At 34.8% G+C, this 22727-nt stretch overlaps 2 protein-coding genes across 4 annotated transcripts; both read left to right on the top strand.

Moving 5' to 3' along the window:
• The first annotated feature begins 1027 nt into the window (after positions 1-1027).
• On the top strand, positions 1028-11408 carry LOC100250956 (probable hydroxyacylglutathione hydrolase 2, chloroplastic). 2 transcript variants are annotated; one of them, XM_002271759.4, is made up of 8 exons: positions 1028-1252; positions 3508-3690; positions 4952-5155; positions 5961-6084; positions 8686-8786; positions 9836-9910; positions 10000-10098; positions 11025-11408. In XM_002271759.4, exons 1-8 carry the CDS (start codon positions 1196-1198, stop codon positions 11169-11171), a joined length of 990 nt encoding a protein of 329 aa, XP_002271795.1. In that variant the 5' UTR covers positions 1028-1195; the 3' UTR covers positions 11172-11408. The 2 variants fall into 2 exon arrangements, with proteins under 2 accessions (XP_002271795.1, XP_059593155.1); XM_059737172.1 differs by lacking the exon at positions 1028-1252 and adding an exon at positions 2063-2099.
• A 2027-nt stretch (positions 11409-13435) lies between these two features.
• Positions 13436-22434, top strand: LOC100245662 (3beta-hydroxysteroid-dehydrogenase/decarboxylase). 2 transcript variants are annotated; one of them, XR_002030159.2, is made up of 13 exons: positions 13436-13898; positions 15204-15293; positions 15422-15555; positions 15664-15834; positions 16343-16459; positions 16557-16636; positions 18675-18870; positions 19551-19668; positions 20453-20627; positions 20880-21036; positions 21592-21658; positions 21744-22005; positions 22169-22434. XR_002030159.2 is itself a non-coding variant. In XM_002269597.5 (12 exons), the coding sequence occupies exons 1-12, from the start codon at positions 13661-13663 to the stop codon at positions 21944-21946; spliced, it is 1746 nt and encodes a 581-aa protein (XP_002269633.2). In that variant the 5' UTR covers positions 13436-13660; the 3' UTR covers positions 21947-22434. The 2 variants fall into 2 exon arrangements, 1 of the variants encoding a protein (XP_002269633.2); XM_002269597.5 differs by having other exon boundaries at positions 21744-22434.
• The last annotated feature ends 293 nt before the right edge of the window (positions 22435-22727 follow it).

Genomic DNA, 22727 nt, shown 5'->3' with positions numbered 1-22727 from the left:
AAGGAGGGCCGCAATTTTCATGATGGTGAATAACCCTTCTGAGCACCATTTACATGAAACATCCAAACATGCCCTTAATTGATGAAATTCAAAAAAATAAAAATAAAAATCTCTATCACATATGGGTCTACCTTCATTAATGCTCATATGTACAGGACCCCATTCCCAGCATTTATTTTCATAATTTAAATTGTTATTTTATTTTATTTTCTGATAAAATAAATCTCTATTAAATATAAATCTACCTTCATTAATGCTTATAAGACCCATTACCAGCATTTATTTCCATCATTTAAAATTTTCAAAATAAAAACTAGTTCTTATCAAGGGTTTTTTTTGTTAAGATTTTATTAATTAGTATTAATTAATAAGTTGTCAATCTTATTAATTATTATATTGAGTATGAAAGTAAACATTTGGAATTTTTTTAGAACTGTTTTTGTAACTTACTTTTAGAAATAAAAATTATATTTGAAAACTTAAATATGGAAAATAATTTTCTTAGTTTGTTTGTTAAATGTCTGTATAGTGATTTTAGGAAATACTTTTAATTCAAAAAAATATTTTTAAAAAAACATTAAGACTCGTTCATAACTATTTTCGAAAATAATTTTAAAAAATGATTTTTGATAATAGTTTTTGAAAACTGTTATTTAATTTTTATATAACACTATACAAAATTGGCAGATAAAAAAATGTTTGTAGGTTTAAGGAGAGAAAAGTGTAATTAAAAAACATTTTCCAAACGGTCTTTTTACCCAACCACCGATCAGAAGTGGTACGGTGGCCAAACGCGCCCTCCAAGGTTGGGCCCACAGGAGGCCACCTGCCCTAGTGCGGTCTCGAGGAGTGTCAATCATTTCATTTTGCTCGAAGTGGAGATCCTCGTGAAGGCCACTCCTCCTGCACGTGGCGCTCACCCAGATCACCCGCTCCTTCACCCGCCTGTCGCCCCACCATTTTCCCAAGCCCCCCAGCAGCACACACGGAAATTAAATAAAACGCGTGGTGGTGGAAGGAAACTGGAAAGAAAAATGGTAGACACGGCACAGAAATAATAATAAATAAATAAAAGGAAAAAAAAAATAAAAAAAAAAAGGGAAAAAAAAACCCCTCAAATATGTGTGCCCATTAATCCTTGTTTATCAATTTATCATACTCTCTCTCTCCTCTTCTAAATGTGAAATCAAAAAGCATGCAAGTCATCTCCAAAGCACCCTCAGCCATGGCCTCCTTCTCTTGCTCCTCTAGGGTTTGTGTCCTTTCCCTTCCAATATTCTCTCTATCTTGTTACTTTGATCTGATTCTTGATCCAACTGCCTTTTCTTTTTTTGGTCATTTTGAGTTGATATCTGGGATTTTTTGTTCCATTTTAATTTTTTTTTTAAAGAAAAAAATTGGAAGATCTGATTTTTCTCTTGGGTTGGGTGGGGGAGGGGGGAGATGTTGAGTAAGTGTTGTTTTGGAGGGTGAATTGTTTATTTTGAGTTTGTATTTGAGATTTTTTTTTATTTTTTTAATATTTGGTTTATCTGTGGGTGGAATTGATGATCTGGGTTTCCGTTTTTGTTTTGTTTTGTTTTTAATTTCTGATCTTATTTAAGTGCTCTATGAATGTGGCAATTTTGAGTTGGTATCTGGGACTTTGTTTTTATTTTTTAATTTGGTTGCCTTAGTGGGTGAAAATGATGATCTGGGACTACTTCTCTGTTTTTTTTTTAGAGATTTTCTGCGTTCTTTTGATGAGATGTGAATGTGGCAATTTTGTGTGGGTATAGGGATTTTTTTTTTCCTTTTTAAATTTGGTTGTCTTTGTGGGTGGAATTGGTGATCTGGGTTTCCTTTTGCTTTGCTTTGCTTTGGTTTTTGTTTTTAAAATTTTGATATTATTTAGTGTTCTTCTGGTGACATGTCAATATGACAATTTTAAGTTGCTCCCTGAGATTTTTTATTTTTTTTTTAAAATAATTTGGTTGTTTTTGTGGGTGGGATTGGTGATCTGGGTTCCCTTTTTATTATTATTATTATTTTCTTTAATTTCTGGGCCTAATTTCTGATGCAGGCTGTGTTTGCTTTGTGATTCTGAATGAGAAAGGGAGGTATGGTGACTAGAGTATGACTATGCAATTCAGGGTTTTGATGGAAATGTGGCAAAGTGTTGCAAGATGAATTTCTAATTGTTATGATTGCTTGTGTGGTCTGTGTTTGGCTGTGGAGTGTGAGACTTGTGTTTAGGGGACAGATTTGGTATGTGGGTATGATTCAGGATGGGGAAGGGAGGTATGATGACTTGGTCTAATCATGCAACTCAGGGTTATGATGGAAGTGTGGCAAGGTGTTGGAAGATGGGAGGGGTTGGTTTCAAATTGTTACAATTGCACAGTATAAGTTTGGACTCTTTGGGAATGGGAGATTATCCTTGGCAGCTTTCATTGATATGTTAGGTTGCATGCCCCTAAGGCACTTTTTGATATAATTTCATATTTACCTCAGAAAAAAAAAAAAAAAAATTCTCTTTGGCATATTTTGAGGATGAAGTATGGATTTGGATGTTCACTTTTTTTAAAAAAAATATATATATTTTTCAAAACTTGGTTTTAAATCGGCATCATGGTTTTAATGTATAACTAGTAGAATTTACATTGGCGTATTTGTAATTATGCATTCTAAACCCCGATTTAAAGTGAAAGTGGGTTCCAAATTGATGTGATTTGTATAGTTTAGTAAAAATCCATTTTTTATATGGCTTGGAAACTTTTCTCTTATTTTCTTGCATTTTGGAGTCTCTTGGGTTCATTGGGAGTGAGGAGGACTTGAAGGGGTTATCCTTTGATTGTGGAAAGTGACTTCTCGTTGCATTCTGTGGTGCATTTGAAAGGAGGGAATAAGTGAGCTCTTGATATAATAAAGCTCTCTGTTGATTAACTTAAAAAAAGTGTTTCACATGTCCTTATTTTTGTGGGTTAGGGGGCTCAGAGACTCTCAAAGGGATGACTGTTTTTGAACTTTTTGAGTACTCTTTAACTTTTTAATACTTGTCTTTTATTGTGCACCTCAAATAAACTTGTACTTGGGGTCTGCTCCTTTTGGTCCAATTTATTTGATTTGGCTATCTCGAGAGGAAAAAAAGTTAATCACATCCTTACATCTTTTCTTGATGAAACAAAAACCTAAGAGGGCATGGTTTATCATTTCAACATGCATGATTCTGGTATTAAAATGGTTATATAGTGAAGCTCATCTGCATATCTTCCCTTTTTCTTTTCTTTTTTCTTTTTGGTTTTGATTCTTCTTCTGGTGAATAGGAACTTAATGTTAGTGCTTTCTATTTTTTCCATACTAGTCTTAAATGTCAAATCTTTCTTTGGATGCCTAAAGCCTATTGTTTTCATCCAAACCCTTTGTTTTGAAGGTATTTGCTTCATTTTTTATTTTTTGTTTATTTTTTGATGGGCAACATATTCACTTCATATTGAAATATTCAAAAACCTTTATTTTATATTTCAGGGGGGTAATGGGCTTGGTGTATGGCCAGGCATGAGGCAACTGTGCCTTAGAAAAAGTCTTTTGTATGGACTCATGCGCCTTTTATCAACACCATTCAAAACTTTGCGCACAGCTGGTCGCACACTCAAAGTTGCACAATTTTGCAGTGTTTCCAATACGTCTTCCACATTGCAAATTGAATTGGTGAGCATCTCTCTCTCTCTCTCTCTCCATACACACACACACACACACACACACACACACGTGTATGTGGGTAGATAATTTTTATTTACGCAGTTGATGCTTTGGTTGCTACTCTTCAATCTCGTACTCCACAAGGTTAGGTTTTTTGGTGTACACCATATTTCTATGTCTATGCATTGTTGTTCCCTCGACATTCCTTATACTGCTTTTCCAATCTTCAAAATGCTTCATTGCCTGAAAAAGTGACTTGTTTTTCCATGTGAATCTGATTGCCCTTACTTAATGTATTATCCTGTATAAAGGATAGTTCAAAGATCCTTAGCTTACATAAAAAGGATAACTGGGATTTGTCTGTCATTCCCCAGGCCCGCTTTCTTACTCTCATTCTCAGCAATGTGCTAAGGAAGAACTGACAAGGCATACAAAGAGAATGATATGTTTTTGGTAATTTTAATTTGAAAGCCTTCTGAAAACAAGCTTTGATAGTTGAAAGAGACTAAAAGCAAAGGGAAAGATGTTGATTCTACAGAATGATCTGTACAGATAGTGACAAGGTTACTTTTGAATTAAAGAAACAGTAAAGGTCAGTTTGCTTTCGAATTAGGGATAGAAGATCCAGGCCCAGCTGTCAATATAGACTTTTTGGATGGATCAATTTATGTAAGAACCAAGGAGCTGTGTTGATGTGCAATTCATTTTAGTTGAATACACCCTCTACGGCTTGGTTCCTATAAAATTGCTTAACCAAAGCTATGGAGCTGTTGACTTCCATGCTGTTTTCTATTGTCACTCTATGATGGGATATGGTTCACGTGGGTACTACCCACAGTGGAATCTTAAAGAAAGACCTCCAACTTGTGAAGAACCCTTGAAAGGTGAGACGATGGTAAAGGACAGTATGTAGGCAATTTCCCTTCTTTCCTCATGTGAGTGATGTGTCTTAAATCTGGTCCTTTTGTAAAATCAAAATCTGGTGTGTTGCAGTGCAAGGCACTTTCTCCTGGCCTTTCGAAGTCTTAAACTGGATATTTCTCTTCCTTCTTCTACAATCAACATCACTTGCACACACAGGTGTCTCATTAGATGAGTGCTGTCTGGAATAGTGCACTTGAATTTGTATGGTTCTGCATATACTAACAAGTACTGCATCCAAGCTTGTAACTTAATTGACTCACTTGGTAACTTAATTGACTCGCTTGGTAACAGTTCTTTTTGTGCTTCCTTTCACACATAAATCTTTGTCAACTTTTTCCGTCTTCAGGTACCATGTCTGAAGGACAACTATGCATATCTTTTACATGACGTCGATACAGGCACAGTTGGAGTTGTTGATCCTTCTGAAGCCGTACCTGTTATAGATGCCCTGAGTAGGAAAAACCGAAACCTAACCTATATCCTGAACACTCATCACCATCATGATCACACTGGTGGGAATGCTGAGTTAAAAGCAAGGTACGGTGCAAAGGTATGATTATCATCTTCTGGTAAAGTTGATAAGCCTTTTCTTTTTTCCTTTTGCTTTTTCCCCCTCTTTTTATTCACCTTTAGGGAAAATGCTCAAGTGACAAGGGAACATTGACCCATAAAAGTGGTTTCTCTCTCCTGCCTTTTACGCTTTCCCAACATTAGTCATCCAACAGGGATCCCCCTTCCAAAAGTTGATGTTTGCAAACCATGTGAGATGCAGATATGGAAGGAGGTTGTCTTCTTTCAGTCCATCCAAAGGAAACTATTTCCTTTGGGAATGACATTCTTCTTAAGTTCTTCCAAAAAATATCATATTATCCTGTTGCCTTCTTGATGGAATAGAACCATTGCGGTTTACTGAATGAGCAATGAAGAACAGGGGAAAATTGTGAAAGTGCTACTTTTTCTAAGGTTACAACAAAGGTTGGAAAGCAGGTTTCAACTGCATAGTTTAATTCCAAAGAACAAATGGACCAATTTTAATCCTGCCATTGTCTTCATATTTTTAGATTTGGTACCATGCTATGACTAACATGAAATCCACTTGGTGCCCCAAGATGACTTGATGAACCTACCTCATGAGGACACCCCAAATTAGCCTACACCATCTTGACCTAAATTTTTAATAGCCTATAAAAAAGAATGGATACATTTGTTTGAATACAAAGGGAGTTTGGTCATCCTTTGTTAAAAATTGCTATTGTTTGTGAAGCAGTTCATTTTGCCCATGCTTATGATTTTTTTTGAAATTGTAAACTTATGCTTTTTTGTGAAGTTTTACCCTTTTTGTGGGTTTCTTGTAGGTAATTGGTTCTGGAATAGACAAGGATCGAATTCCTGGAATTGATATAGTTTTGAAAGATGGAGACAAGTGGATGTTTGCAGGCCATGAGGTGGTTGTAATTGAAACTCCTGGTCATACCCGAGGTCATATTTCATCACTAATCATATTAGAAAATATCTGGATTTCGTACTTTTGAAACATGTGATCATTTCAAAATCAACTGATGAAAACAGTACATTTCTTTCTAAACTGGCTTCTATAGTTACTCAGATTTTCTGTGGGGAGGGGGAAACATGGAGAGAAAAGTGCATTTGGTTAAATGGGAGGTGGTTTGTACAGACAAAGAGAAAGGTGGGCTAGGCCTTAGAAAGCTAGCTTTGTTGAGCAAAGCTTTACTTGGCAAGTGGATATGGAGGTATGCATGTGAAAAAAATATTTTGTGGAGACAAGTGATTAAGGTGAAGTATGGGCAGGAGGGTCTTGATTGGAGGCCCAAAAAGGGAAATGGGGCGGTTGGTGTAGGGGTTTGGAAGGAGATTTGGAAAGAATCAGATTGGTGTTGGGATAACATAACATTCCGTGTAGGAAAGGGCAACTTGATTTGTTTTTGGACAGATGTGTGGTGCTCAGAATCTCCATTGGCTCAATGTTTCCCTCATCTCTTTGGTATGGCTGCGCATCAGAGTTTGACGGTTAAGGAAATGTGGGATCAAAATTCGGGTCAAGGAAACTGGAACCTACACTTCTTGAGGGACTTCAATGATTGGGAGATTGAGCTGGTTGGGGAGTTCCTTCACATTTTGAGGGGTTTTAAACCTTCTTTGGAGGATGATTCAGTTTTATGGAGAAAAGGAAGAAGTGGTCAGTTTAGGGTTAAGGAAGCTTACAGTTTGTTGACGAATTCTGAGGTTATGGGATTTCCCCATAAAAGCATTTGGGTGGCAAGAGTGCCAACTAAAGTTGCTTTTTTTGCGTGGGAGGCGTCATGGGGGAAGGTGCTAACTTTGGATAGTCTTCAAAGAAGAGGATTTCAACTTCCAAATCGGTGTTTCTTGTGTGAATGTGAAGAAGAGAGTGTAAATCATATCCTTATATATTGTACAGTGGTTAGAGCTTTATGGGATATTGTCTTTGGTTTAGTTGATGTAAAATGGGTTTTTCCGGGAACTGTAAAGGAGGTCTTAGCTAGTTGGAGGGGTTCGTTTGTGGGAAAGAGAAGGAAAAAGATATGGGATGCCATTCCGTTGTGCATTTTTTGGACGGTATGGAAGGAGAGGAATAGATTAGCTTTTAGGGGGGGGGGGGGGGGGGGGGGGTTTGAATGTCCAAAAGTTAAAGAATTCTTTTGTTTGTAACTTGTGGAGTTGGGCCAAATTATATGTAGGTGAGGAGGCGTTCTCCCTTATAGGCTTTTTAGAGTGGATAGCCTCCACTTAATGGAGGTGATCCTTTGTTCTGTTTTTTGAGGCCTATGCTGTTTTGTATACTTCCTGTATGTTGTGCGGCGTTTTGCCTTTTTTTAATGCATATCTTTTACTTATCAAAAAAAAAAAAAAATAGTTACTCAGATTTTCACTTTCTTCTAAATGGGCATTGTTGCAATTCAGTTGATGTTCAGAATGATGGTTTGGTTTAACATGCTCAGCACATAATTATATTCTCTAATCTCGTATTTTTCACTGTGATCTTGAGTATGTTTTTCTTTAAATGACTTAAACATGTGATGTCATGCTGTGTTGATTTGGAATCATTGGAAACCATATGACTAAAGCATATAATTAAATCTGAAATATAGGACTGAGAAAATGAGGTTTTAATTTGCCGTTGTTATTTATTTATTTTTACTATAGTTCTTGTCCTGTGATTATTAAACAAAGAGGTGTTTCAAACCTTGTTGAATTATTGGTAGTTGTGCAATATGGTCCCTGACTCTATGCTTAGATATATAGGTCTTGCAAAGTAGTAGAACTTTTATATTGTTTGTTGAGAATCTTTATACTATCAGGTTAGAGAGAATTTCTCCTAAAATGAACAAATGCAAACAAAAGAAAAAAAAATTACAAAAGTCAAATCAATACAACAGTATCAAAGGAGTATAGGACTAAGGTGGCACAAAGTCTGCAACAAAATCCTCAAGAGAAGTAACAGCCACTTTGGCTAGTTCACTGGACTCCTGATTGACCATCCTAGGAAATCCAAAACATTGCATTGAGTTGGTAATTTGAAATGTCAAGGGCCTTTTTTTTTTATCATTCTGGAATAAATCCATGGATCTTTCCTTCTTTTTTCAACAGAGTCAATCATCAAGTGACTATAGCCTTGTAGTTGTAAGTCTGATGAACCTCTTATGTTGGCTTCTTCTTGGAGGGTCTCTCAAATTTTCTTTTTAGTCCATGTGCATCTTTTAGATGAGACTAATCCAGTTTCTTCACATTGAGGCTCTTTATAGGGTTTTATAAGCCTTAGAAACAAGTAAAAGCCTTCTAAAATTCATCCTACGTAACATGGTAACATATTAAAATTCAAGTTCGATTTGGAAATCATTCAAGGTCACAAGAGAAAAGGCTGTATCAAATAAAAGACTGGTCAATTGGCAGGATCCACAAACTTGTTGATGGATTCACCACTTTGTCCTCAAATTCCATTATATTTGGCTTCTAGATTCACATAGTTCCCCCTTTTTCTTTTCTTTATTAATAATTTAACCTAATTTAATTTTGTGTATTGATTTTAATTGCAAGCAGGCCACATTAGCTTCTACTTTCCGGGATCAGGGGCAATTTTTACAGGGGACACTTTGTTCAGTCTATCATGTGGCAAACTTTTCGAAGGAACTCCTGAACAGGTAAATTTTGACTGGAGTTACATTTCTTGTTCTTTTTCTGTCCAGGGCTTTAAACCATCTAAATTATACACTCAAACATGCCATGTATCCTTTTTTGGAATATATTCAACATTTGTAGAAGGGAATTACATTTTCAAGGACAAACAAAAGATCCAAAAGGCTGCTCCATGAAAGGTCAAAACCCTCTTGAAGAATCTTCATTGAAAGGGGATTCATGTGCCTTAGCTCATATAGGGCTGCCAACCATTTGTCCTGTTAGATTGTACATATGCATGTAAGCATGTGCATGCTGCACATGTTAGATATCATGAATTTCTTTTACTAATATATATATATATATATATATATATCTTTATTATCAATTATTTTACTGCTGCACATGCTTGCAGGACTGCCACACACATGCATGGATGGATATGCGGTTGTACTCAAATTGTTAATTTGACTAGATGCCATGTTAGATATCATGAATTTCTTTTACTAATATATATATCTCTAGTATCAATTATTTTACCTAAAAAATATATTTCTTTAATTACTGTCTGCAGCTATGAGGTTTATTTAGGCTCGACATATGCTGGGAGTTCTCTGTGAAAGATGATGATTTGAAAATTTTCCACTCAATTTTCTGCTGGAACGAGAATGATGAGAATATTTTTTAACTGCAATCTTAAGGTATTAGAAAAATAACATTTTCATAAAAAAATTTCCTAGGGATTGTGTGGGGGGGGAGGAGATTTTCCAAGTTTTGGAGTTTCTAAGCTTTGTATATCAATATGGATATATCTTTCCCTAAAAGTGGCTTTTAGTTCCAAAGGAAACCCGGAAGTTTCACAAATTTATTGGAGATCCAAAACTGGTTGTCACTTAGGTAAATATGGAAGAGCCTTCCCATTTTCATATGAAGAAAATGGGCCATGGTTGTGAATTGCTAAAATCTCTCTATTGACAATATGGAGCATGAAGATCGGTTATTTGTAATCTGCCATTAACTCTTTTGTGATTGACATGATTCACATATTATAGCACTGACCTCCTCTGTGTTCCAGATGCATTCTTCCCTTAGTAAGATTATGTCTTTGCCAGACGAAACAAATATCTATTGTGGTCATGAATATACATTGGTAAGTCATTTTCTTCTTCAGCTTTTGCTCAGGTTTGTTAAGCTCACAACTTTTGAAGAAGCTTAACTATGTGAAACCCATTTTGATAGAGCAATTCAAAGTTTGCATTATCTATCGAACCCAAGAATGAGGTCCTCCAGTCCTATGCCACCCATGTTGCCCATCTCCGTAGTAAGGGCTTGCCAACGGTAAATTTCTCTTGTTTTCCTTCCTTCAGTAACAAATTTCTAAAACTTATGTGGGGAACTGAATTTTCCAGTCTTTTGCTTAGATGAATGCTTGAGTCTGCATTTGTTGTGGAAGCCTCTAGAGCGCCTCAATGAGTATACTAAATTCTTAGGACATCAGGAAAAGGTTGATAAGCAATCTCTTAAACTATGAGCATATGCAAGCCATATGGCCTTTTTAATTGGGTTAATTAGTTATGGGTTTACTCATTGTGGAGGCTTTATGGTCTTTCTCACTTGATGTGCATTACTAATTTTCTCATAAACATAGCATTTACAGTTCTCAAAGCATTTTCAGTTTCTTAATCCTCACTGTTGTACACGAACCCGTTAGGTGATGTATGTGCTGCATGCCCTAGTGTATTTTGATTTGCTCAATCTCTTTGGTGATACATCACTGAAGTGGAACTGTTCCAACAGTCCCTAGGGTATAACTATGAACAATTGGATGAGGGCAGGGCTCAGCTTGATTGTAGGTTGTTTTAGTGGGACCAACTGGATTTTACAGGCAAGGATGTAGTGGGCTGAGGTGCCCTGCTAAGCCGGACTCTCTCATTTCAAACACACCAGTCCATGCAAATCCAAGACAAAACCCGAAAAATGGGCCAATGCTCATACTAGTAGTGTAGCTTCTTATTGAGTTGGACAAGCAGTGGACAAGCTTCTCCAAGGGGCTGCCCTGGGTTTCAAAACCTCTAGGATGATCTCAGGCTTTTTCCAGAAAAGCCAAGCTTGCAAGCTGGTTTGCTGTTGTGATCCTTCCCCTCCACACTGCATTTTTGCATTTTTCTGGTTTTTCTCAGGCAACCCATGTTTCTTTCACCTTCACAGAATGCTTATTGCTGCATTTACCTTAACCAAAGCTGGCCATGTTCTTGATGTCTCAGATCCCAACTACACTGAAGATGGAAAAGATGTGCAACCCATTCCTTCGCACTTCAAGCCCAGAAATACGGAAATCGTTAAAGATTACAGCCACAGCAGATGACTCAGAAGCGCTGGGGATCATCCGTGAAGCAAAGGACAACTTTTAAGATCATCATCATCATACCTTGTTCTTGATTTTGTATAGGAGGGGGTGATCTCTTTCGCATGTGAAATAAAGACCACCAATATTTTGATGATATCAATTTTTTGTTTTTTCCTCTGTTTTGAACATTTTTTTTTAGTTTTCTTAGATGTTTCTTTAAGCTAAGCTGAACATGTTGATTGCCAAAAGCAAAAATGGCAAATGCAATGATATCAAGAAATGGTTGTGATATTTGGAAAAACCCTAACAGATGATCTTTAACATTTTTGGGCGCCATGCTATGGATGAAAAGTGTGTGTTCATCCTGGTTGAGTTGGACTCTGGATTTATCTAATAAGAAAATTAAAATGAGACGAAATAGTTTGTATTTTCATCTAAATTTTGCCTTTAATTGCAAACTCTTCCGGGAAATTACAAAAGAGAATGATCTTTTTTGTACTTTCGAATGCTTTCAAAATATAGTAGTTATCGATTTTGACTTTTTATTTTAGAGAGATGTTTGCATTATTATTCGTAATTTTCATATGTAGTTGTGAAATGTTGTGAAATATGTATTTAAGCCGTTCTTCTTTATATTTTAACATTGTTTTTTTACTTAACAAACTACTTATTGACTTTTTAATAAGTTTAGGAAGGCAAAGTCTTACATTTTAATAAATTTAATGAGCAATGTTAGAATTTAAAATGTGAAAGGATAAAGTGTAAAACACGTTAAAAGTTGAGAGGGTAAAATGTATTTAACCCTTTTGTTAATGAAATATGTAAATTGATTGAAATACCGGTTGATAATTACCCATTCTACTTTGGTTTAGGAAAATGTTATATCATATTATTAGAAGAATATTAAAGAAGAAAAGAAAAGATTTTAATAAATGATTTTTTTTTATGTTTGGTTTATTATAGAAGATATGGAAAAAAAAAAAAACTATATATAATTGAAATTTTGTTTGTATTGTTAAAGAAGACAATTTAATTGTTTGTCTTGTATGAAAAAAACAAACTAATTATGAGGATTGGAAAATTCTTTTGAGAAAAGTTTTGGACTTTATTCAACATGATGGAATGGGTCAAGGTGATGAGTCTCCATCTCAACTAAAATCGCTTATCACACAATTTAATAAAGCCTCACATCACCCAATCTTTGGGTTCAAATGTTCATTATTAGGCCACCCACCACCCCCTCCCCCCCATTTGGCCTCTTCTGATGGGTCACTTTCCTCTTGATTTGGGCACCAAATGCCCTTCAGTAGGTCACAGGTGACCTTAGCTTTCTTGCTCCTTTCAATTATTGAATTTAAGTGGGGAGCTTGAGTTAGCAGCAAGAAATGTGTAAGATTGGTTTATTTTAGGGAATATTGCTATGGTATATGGTTACCATATCAATATCAAAATCTTGAATTGTATTGTTAAATCTCAACCATTGAATATTTGAATATAATTACCAAGTTGAGAATTAGATATAAATAGCACTGCAAGGTTGGTGAGGTTGATGACTAACTCTAATTCAACCCGAATTAAAAAATAATCAATTCAAACTTAACCTAACTTGAACTTACCCGAAGTACTCAATTCAAGCTCAATTCAATATTATTATTTTTTTAATTCGGGTTATGTTTGCGTTGTTTAAATTAAATTCGGGTTGATCGAGTTAGACTTTGATTGGTTAGTTGCATAATTCAAAATCTATTTATGACATTGTTTTAATGTATTTATATGAAATTTTTAATGACAGATAGGACAAAATTTTAAAATAGCAAAAAAAAAAAAACATAAATTTATATATTTTCTAAAAATAATGAAAAATATGTGATATAATATAATTTGATTTTGTTTTTCTTAAAATAAAAAATGAAAATGAATATTATTATATAGAATAAGATGCTTTGTAAATATTATAAAAATATTAAATTAAGTTCGAGTAAAATTCGAGTTGTTCGAATCTAAATGCGAGTTTAATCCAAATTGAGTTCGGGTTAAAAAAACCTAACTCAAAACCAACTGGAATATTAAAAATGAATACTATTTTTTAGTGCTAATAAATAGGTAATAAGATATGAATGTGTTTTAATACAATCAAATGAAAATTTATTATGTACTAAAAAAAAAAAAGTATGGTATCAATGGCTTCGAATAAAAAAAACTAATGTGTATTCATAGGCATATCAAATTTTAAAAGGGGAAGTCTATATTCACCAGTCACCTAAATTTATTAATTATATTTATGTAATTATTATTAATTTTTAAATTTCCGTAGATCCAAACAGAGCGTAAATCAATTTGAAATCAACGGAGAATCGCAGAGGAGGTCCAGCGCTCATATGGTGGTCATGGCTCCGGGTGAATTCATTTCTTGGTAAAGTACGAATCGTTTCCTTTAGTTTGCCGCGCCAACTGCACCTTACAAAAACCCAACCAACGAAAAATAAACCCCCTTTTCTCGCTCTAAACTTTCTTTCTCTGACGTTCCACCACTTTCTCGAGAAAATCGAAGTCATGGCGATCGACGAAAACCTCAAGACTTGCGTCGTTTTCGGTGGTCGCGGCTTCATCGGAAGGTTTCTTGTCTTGCGTCTCTTGAAACTCGGCAAATGGATCGTCCGAGTCGCCGATTCGGCTCAGTCTCTCCAACTTGATCCCTCGGAGGACCGCTCGGTTCTCTCTGAAGCGATCTCGTCTGGCCGAGCTTCGTGTTGCGCAGTCGATGTCCGCGATAAAGCTCAAGTCCGAAAAGGTGATCAATTTTTTTTGTCGTTTTTATGATGTTAGTTTTTGTTTGGTTCCTGTGAAAATGCAAGAAAGGCATGGACAGAAGGAAAATCTTGTTTTGATTGTGACGCTTTTGTATTGCTTAAGACCAGAGAAAGTAAAGAAGCTCCACTAAATTTTGGTTTTAACATTCGATTGATAAATTTTATTCTGTTTGGTTCCCGGGAAAAATATAACAAAATTAAATATTTTAGTTATGGAATTTTGTTATTCGGGACAGGAGAAAGCAAAAGCATTCCACTCAATTTTACATTTTTATTTAAAAAGAGCTGTGAGAATTTCTCTTATTACATTTGGAGATTTATGGAGGTTTTTATTCTTTATCTCACTCTTAGATGAAGATGGAGCAGTGAAATAGTATTGTAATCAAACTGTAATGATTCCTTTGAACTTGTTGAAGAAGCCGGAAAATTAGTTGTAGCTGACTATACATAATCATCACATGAAGCAATCTCATCTCCTGCTTTCTGTCCTTTTCTGACCCATTTTTTTGTCCCCACATGATAGCACACATTATAATCACTAATTTTCATATCAATATTTGGTGTCAGCTTTGTTCTTTGGCAAAATTCTTAATCAATCCTAATACCCATATTGTGCATATGTATCTATGACTGTATGCATCTATTTGTGTCTGTATGCATGTATATATCTATATCTATAGATATATAGATGTATAGATATGTATTTATGTATGTGTGTGTATATATATATACACACATGTATGTATGTATGTGCATGTATCTATGCATATGGTTATGGATATATAGATAAATACATATACCCATATTTATATACCCGTGTAAATATGTATGCCTATGTCTTTATCTATGCGTATATGTATTTATTTACGTATCTATATGTATGTATTTATATTTGTTTATGTTCTATATGATTGTAGTCCTGAAACAAAATATAGGTTTTGTTGAATAATGTCTCAATTGAATTCGTTCTTATTTGTGCTAAATTATTTAATTTTAATATACCGGCTGTCACAATGACCTAACAGATTAACATGATAATTCATTCAGAATTGCATATGGTTGATAGCCATTTAGTTATGATGTGGACTTCCTTCTTTTTCTTGGTTTCCTTTTACCTGTAACTATAATTATATGAAGAATTTGTATATAACTTGCTATGCTAAAGTCTATGTTCTATTTTTCTGTTTTCTTTTTTTACCTCTTTTTGGAAATTCTCCATTTTATGGGTATGGTATTAAAATTGAGGTTCATTGATTAATCGGCTTTCATGATATACCCTTTTGCAGCTATCGAAGGTGCCTCTGTTGTATTTTATATGGATCCAACAATTACTTATACAAATGATTTTTATCTTTGCTACATGATCATTGTTCAAGGTAAATATCCAGTCATTTTAATAAGGTAACCTTGCTGAGCAAGGTTTTCTATTTCCTTCACTTCTTTTTTGGCTGTCAAAATCCTTAAGCGGTGGTAGTAGTTGCTTACAGTATGACTTCTGTTTCAGGTGTAAGAAATGTCATTAATGCCTGCCAAGAGTGCAAGGTTAAACGGCTGATATACAATAGCTCTGCTGATGTAGTTTTTGATGGTTCACATGATATATATAATGGAGATGAGTCCCTGCCTTGCCCTTGGAAAGTATGTGACTTTCTTATGGATTTTCTCATTGGTTCCTCTAATCAAGCATCTTTCAGACTTCTATTTCATTAAGCATGCTTTTCTGGTTTTTTGTATACCATGATGCAGTTTGAGGACATGCTGACTGATATTAAGGCTCAAGCAGAAGGGTTGGTCTTGATTGCTAATAATATTGATGGCCTGGTGACTTGTGCACTTCGTCCCTGCAATGTCTTTGGACCAGGAGATAAACAGCTTGTGCCATTTCTGGTGAATAAAGCGAAGTCTGGCCACGCCAAGGTTTGGTAATAATTGTGTACTTCATTTTATATACAGTTTTACTTGTTGATTCGATAATTTTAGTTTTGAGAGAATACAGAGTTTTCTAATGTTTGATATGTGATAAATGTTTCTCAAGATCCATTTGCATTTCTATTTTTGATTGAATATAAACACAATAAATTTCAGATGAAGTATGAAGGAGAATGTTTAAAATATGTCATTTTCTGATTCCATGCCTCTACTCCATAAATTCTTTTCATTTGCTCAACTTCCTGTTCATAAATTATAGTTGTCCATCAATGAAAAACTAATGTGTGAAGGAATTCATGATGTGCACCAAATTTGTTTCTGTTCAATGATCATTTTTGGATTTGCTGCAGGTGGCTGCCTTTTTGTCATTTAATTTACCTGTTTGTCCTTGAGTATTGCATTTTGCTGTGTCTGGTTTTCTCTGAGCAATGGAACCTTTTTATGTAAGCTTTATTTTTTGGTGGTTGATGATGTAATAAGCATTTTCTCATTTCAGTTTGTCATAGGAAGTGGTGAAAATATGTCAGATTTTACCTATGTTGAGAATGTTGCCCATGCCCATGTCTGTGCAGAGGAAGCTCTAGTCTCTCGGATGGTTTCTGTGGCTGGGAAGGTACTCTTGCATTTTAAACATTCTTGGGCATGGCTTTCTATTTGTCATTAGAGCTAGGGCCATTCATAAGGAGGAATTCCTTGTGATTGTTTTGTAGGTATTTTTCATCACTAATCTTGAGCCGGTGAAGTTCTGGGAATTTGTGTCACTTATATTGGAAGGTTTGGGGTATCAAAGGTATCTGTATCCTGCTTTTCTTCTGTGAAACAATTTGTAGTACTATACTGTTATTTTATTGCTATAAATTCAGCATCCATGATTGTGGAACATGGCATCTCCCACCTTGCTCATTTTCAGTTAAATGGACATGTTTTTCTTTTGCCAAACTAATTTATTATCTATACATATACATAAGAAGCAGCCTGATCTATGCTGATCTATGATATCTCTATTCACTTGCCTTGTCAGATGAAAGACTGTCACATGGGTTGCTTAGTTATTTTCTTCATTTTCCATCGAACTGATTCTTGTTGCTAAGTCATTATCTCTACCCAGCAAATTAGTGCATTATTTATACAGAGAATATATTACTCAGGTTTTTTATTTTTATTTTATTTTTATTTCTTGTACTCTTTAGTTTCTAAAGACAATCTAAATAAACTGGGACCTGCTTATCCTCACAGTTCCTTCATGCTACTTTCTGGCTATCCAGTGATTTGTTCTCAAACTAGTCTCAATTGTTGAATCATAGTCTTAGGCTTCATTTGGGATTGATTTTAGGTCTTTCAAAGTCACTTCTGTAATACTCTTTTTACAACTAATCTATTTGTTAAAGCGAATAAAAGGTGGTTCTCAAAGAATATGACATTTTGAGAAGCAGGTAAAAAGTTAACTTTTCAAAAGTGATTTTCCAATAATCAAGGCCTTTTAAATTGTCTATTATGTTTTCAAATAATTTCTTTTTATGGTTCTTTATGTATTTCTCTCTCATCCTCTTCTACTCCAGAATGATGTCTGATTTACTACTACTCACTGTAAAGTATGATAGAAAAAAAACTATTATTATAAATATGTTTTGAAATTAGTTAAGCTAGAAAAATGGAGTATTCCTTTTAAAAACTAAAAATGAAAATGAAAATACTAAGGATTCATTTTTTAAAGTATTACAATGATTCATTTAATTAAAGGTTTATTTTTGTAGTGAAATAAAAGAAATTGTTTAAACTTTTAGCATCCTTATGTTTGACAAATTAGACTATCATACACATATTCAAAGCAATATGATAGTCTAATTTGTCAAACACTTACATGCCCTCTTTGAAACTCATAGTACTTTTGAAGCTGTAGTTTTCCAAATACTTAACCACTTTTCTTTATGGCTGATTTTTCTTTCTTCACAGCTAAAAGTGATTTTCTAAAAATTACAACAATATAAAATTGGTCCTTAATGGTTCATTTTTAAACAAATGAAAAGGAATGGAGACGAAGAGACTCAAACTCGAGACCTTTAATTAACCAAAGCTCTAGTACCATGTGAGATGACCAATTTGATTCAAAAGTTTAAACTATTAAGTAATGGGCCAACCATGCAGACTGGACTAATAAGTATATATCTAATATGAATAACATAATGAAGAAAATACGTTGTTTAATGAGTGGTAGAAAATGACATGAGGCAAATTGAATCTTTATTTGAAATTTTTAAATAAGGACCAGCACCAGTATTACCTTCACTATTCCATCTCTACTACAAACCATCAAGGTGTTTTGATTTGCTTTGATGATAACTAAATTTTTGTTCTCTATCATATTCCTGCAAATTTTATTTTCCTAAAAGAATTTTAAGGTTTTGCTTTGATTGTCTGCAGCCTTAGTAATATTAGAATTTTCCACATTTTAACTAAGTCTCATTTCTCATACTCTTACCTCAATATTTATTTTAGCATTTGATTATTTGTCTCAGGTAGTAATTAAGCGAGTAAGAGACCTATCAAATTCATCAATGTGTATGCAGCTTTAATACGTGTTTATATATTGTGCTAATTGTATGAGAGAGTCTTTCTGGGCAATAATTGTTTGCAAAATTTGTATATGTTTGAGAAATGGCCACACCATGCCATTCTTTCTTCTTTTTATTCTCTTATTTTTTTAATTTTTTTCCCTTGGGGAAAGGAGGAGGACCAGTGTTTGGTGGGGTTTATATTTCATTCTCTTTTTTCTTGTGATGCATGGACTAATAATGGTCTCTGAAACTGTGGTGCTGCTTTGATTGCAGACCATTATTCAAACTTCCTGCTGGGATGGTCTTGTATGTTCTTTCACTTGTTGAGTGGATGCGTGATAAGTTGGACTTCAGAAGTAACCATCCTGTGTCTGCTCAGTATGTTGTTCAAATAGCCTCACGCACTAGAACTTTCAACTGCTCTGCAGCACAAAAACATATTGGATACTCGCCTGTTGTCTCCCTGGAAGTAAGTTTTTAAGACTTTTTTATTTCTTCGTGGTGTTTTACATCTTTTCTCACGTATATATAATTTTTCTTTGTTAATCGGCCTCTCCTTTATGGTTCTCTCCTATCTTTCTTCTTTTCTTTTAACAATATTTAAGAACATTTATGTTTTTAACACTCTAATTGCAGCAAATTTATGGTTGCTTTTTCTGATTAAAAGAAATATGGTTGCTTTTTTTTTTTTATTGTTTTGAAAATTTTAAGGATCTTTGTCTTTATTTTTTATTATAAATATTGGTGGTAAAGAAATTGTACACATAGGATGCAGGGAGAGTTATCCCTACTCTGGTTTTCATATATTGACAGTCAGCCACCTTTTAATGGATCCTACCAAGCAGGTGCACTTCTACTAATTTGATTGCTATTTTTTTGCCTTAAAATGCAAATTGATTTAGCATCAATGTTTCTATTTGCCTATAAAAAAAAATGTCATGTCCAAAATATTTTCTTGGGAAGGCATAAAGGAGTGTTGGATTTGATTCTTGCATATCAGAGGATGATTAAAAGGGCTGTGCCCCTGTTCCTTTTTCCTTTTTTTTTTTTTTCAAATAACACTAGACATGATGTAATAACATAATTAAGAAATATGAAAATTTTGAGATAAAGTTTTGCTTCTGTGTGTGCTGATTGTGCAATATACAGGAAGGTGTTACCTTAACCACGGAATCATTCTCTCAATTATCTCAAGACTCATCCGTCATGGCACTTAGAGACTTTGATGAACAATCAAAAGTGGATAAGCTTCTGGGTGGTGGGAAAGGTTGGAAATATATCTTGTTATATGATACTTTTGTATTTGACTCCGCAATATTACAAATCATGCATTTTATAAGTCAGAAGTTTATGTTCTAGTAGTTTATATTATGAGGAAGCTCTGTTGGGTGGAAGCATTGATGAAAAAGTTGGGCGAGATTCTAATTCTGCCTATGCATGCATGTGAGTCTGTTGGTTTTTCCACAGGCCTAACTTTAGCCTGCAACTAAATTCTGCTTAATGTGGGCTCTCTTTAAGAGGGCTAGGGAGAGAAGGAAAGAAAAAACAATGCACACACACAATATGCATACATGCATGTAAAAGTTAATAGTCATGGTCAAGATCAGCCTACAAGAAATCCCTAACTGGTGAGCGCTTAGCTTGGCTCAAGTCCTACCAATTTGACCTGGCCTATGGTTAATCTGATGCATGTTAAGTAGTCATGACATGGCTTCACAAGAAGGATGTTTGCAATTAGGTCCATCTGTCTCCTTAAATATTTGTAGATAGAGCGGTTTTGTTTGTGGCTCCTCTTACTGACATCTTGCAGGATCAAATTGCTGAAGTTCGAAACCAAAATATTGTGTGCATCTTACCATTACAATTAGATTAATGAAAATGCACCAAGGGAACATTAATAGTAGTCCACTTTGTGGAAAACTTTTGTGAAACATGTACCTCCTTGAACTTACGATGCACTCAAGAATGAGCATTTGAATAGTGTTTGCTTCATTATGTGTTCCATTATATTCTCATTTTCTGAAGAATAACCTTGAACTATGTTATTGCAGTTGCTGATATTCTGCTATGGAGAGATGAGAAGAAAACATTCACATGCTTCCTTGCTTTGTTTCTGATGTTTTACTGGTTTTTCCTTTGTGGAAGAACTTTCATCTCATCTGCAGCCAAGCTTCTGCTGCTGGTTACAGCGATCCTTTCTGGACAAGGTATTCTTCCAACAAACATGTAAGTATTAACATGAAGGCTCCAAGTGGATTTTTATTTGATTTTATTTGTTTGCTTCTGTTTTTTTTGCTTGAGTTTGCTTGAGTAAGTATTAACAGCTATTTGTTTGCTCCAAGTAACTAAAATATTCTAGTGGCACTCCCTGCTCTTGTTGAAATTCATATCTCTATTTGAAATTACTTCACTATTTAATAGTTGAGATCCATTCTTAAAATTACTCCAAGTTTATTGACTGCAATGCCTTTGCAACAGATTTGGTTTCTCCATTCAGAGGATATCTCTGTCTTGTTTTGAAATCTCGGACACGGTAGTGAATGATTTGATTACGAACATGGCAAATTTGTGGAACAACTGGATTCATATGATTAGATTGTTGGCTGGAGGAGGGGATTGGAACACTTTTTTCAAGGTATAGCTTGTTCTCCTGATGCTTAAATGCTGGATTCCTTCAAAATTGTCAGATTCCCTGTCCCAGCTCCCTAGTAAATTTCACTCAAGAACATTTTCTTCTGGATCTAGAGAGTGACCTTTGCCCCAAAGCTACATTTTTACCAGTCTTTTTCCCATATTGGTGCTAGAAACCCGAAAAAGGAAAAAACGAGGGAAAAAGAATTGCAAACCCACTAAAAACCCAAGCAAACTGCATCTGTGGGGATAACTTTTCTCAATGATTTTTTTTTTCTTTAGTTGGGATAACTGAGACTTTGACATTCTAATCAGATCATTATGTTGAATTTATTTTCTTATAGTTTGGCATATGCATATTTATTGATAGTTTAATTTAATGAACTTGTAAAATTTGCGGAGGATATAAATAATTTTGTAATAATCTTGTGCACAAAATTATGACAGTGACTTCTTATACTCAACTCTCCTTTTTATGCTACATGGTTTAATTTGCAAGAAAGTGGATCAATCTCGGAATTTCTGCATCATATTTCTTACGTTTTCTTAACTGATCCAGGTAGCTATTCCTCTCTATTTCCTCAAGTTGATCTTGTCACAATGCCTGACATTGGTAGTTGGCGTGGGTAAGAAAAAGCGAACCTTTAACCATTTTCAGAGTCGTTTGAGGTTTATTATTAACTTTGTGATCTGTTGGAAATGAAAATGCAGCATTGGTCTTGGCATTCACTTCATTCTTTGTTTACGAGCAATATGAGGAGGAAATGGATGGGTTAGCAGAGGTTCTCTTTGACAGCATAAAAAAATCGAAGAGATTGTTGATGAGAAATCTACCGGCACCTTTGGTGTCATTTCTTTGTAACCGTGACGCATTGCCTGATGACGAAGGGTTTACTATGGCAAAAAGCCAGTAACAACTCACCCGGAGGTCCCATGCTTCAAATTCAATCCCTGTATCAAGCTTTGGAAACAGGTAATGTTAGTATAGAACAAAACTAGGGCTGATCTTACACAAATGTAAATGCCTTTTCATCCGTTAATCAAATATCCTCAACTAGGGCCAAAGTTAGCTCTACGGTTCAGACTAACGTCAGTGAGCTTGGAAATCTTGTGAATGTTTGCTTGGTCTTCTTTAGGGTGAGCCCATAAAATGGTTATGGAGATGTCCTCTGTTGAAACTTTAGTGCATCAAGACGGAGGAGGAGGACAAAGGAGAATAAGGCTTTGTTTGGTTGGAACAATTTTCCCATGTAAGTTTTCAAGTTTTGATATAATCACTTTCTACTGGGGTTTCAATGTGATGGTAGAAACTGCCTGTTCTGTATAAAGTGCCTATTTTCTGGAAATCATCAACTGGAAAGGGTTAATTTAAAAGCCATGGAGGAGAATCCTTTTCATCTCATGATTCTTTTAAGTCGTTATGTTTCATTCTATGAGTGCTCAGTACCCAATGCCATGAATTCAGGTGGTGTTTGGATCATGAGAATCCGGCATTGAAAATTCCCCTTTCATTCGACTCAAAGTTCCTTCTGTAATCAAACTCTGAATCACACTATTACAATGTTGGCTTGGTGGATGTAAAAAATTTGACTACAATCATGTTTCAAAAATTGAAACATGAATTTGGAAAAAGAAAATCATGTTTTCATACATCATAAGAGAATTTTTAATGCACTTAAAATATGCATATTTTAT

Source organism: Vitis vinifera, chromosome 5 (genome assembly GCF_030704535.1).
Source record: "Vitis vinifera cultivar Pinot Noir 40024 chromosome 5, ASM3070453v1".
Taxonomy (NCBI): Eukaryota; Viridiplantae; Streptophyta; class Magnoliopsida; order Vitales; family Vitaceae; genus Vitis; species Vitis vinifera.
This window is presented reverse-complemented; position numbering and strand designations above follow the sequence as displayed.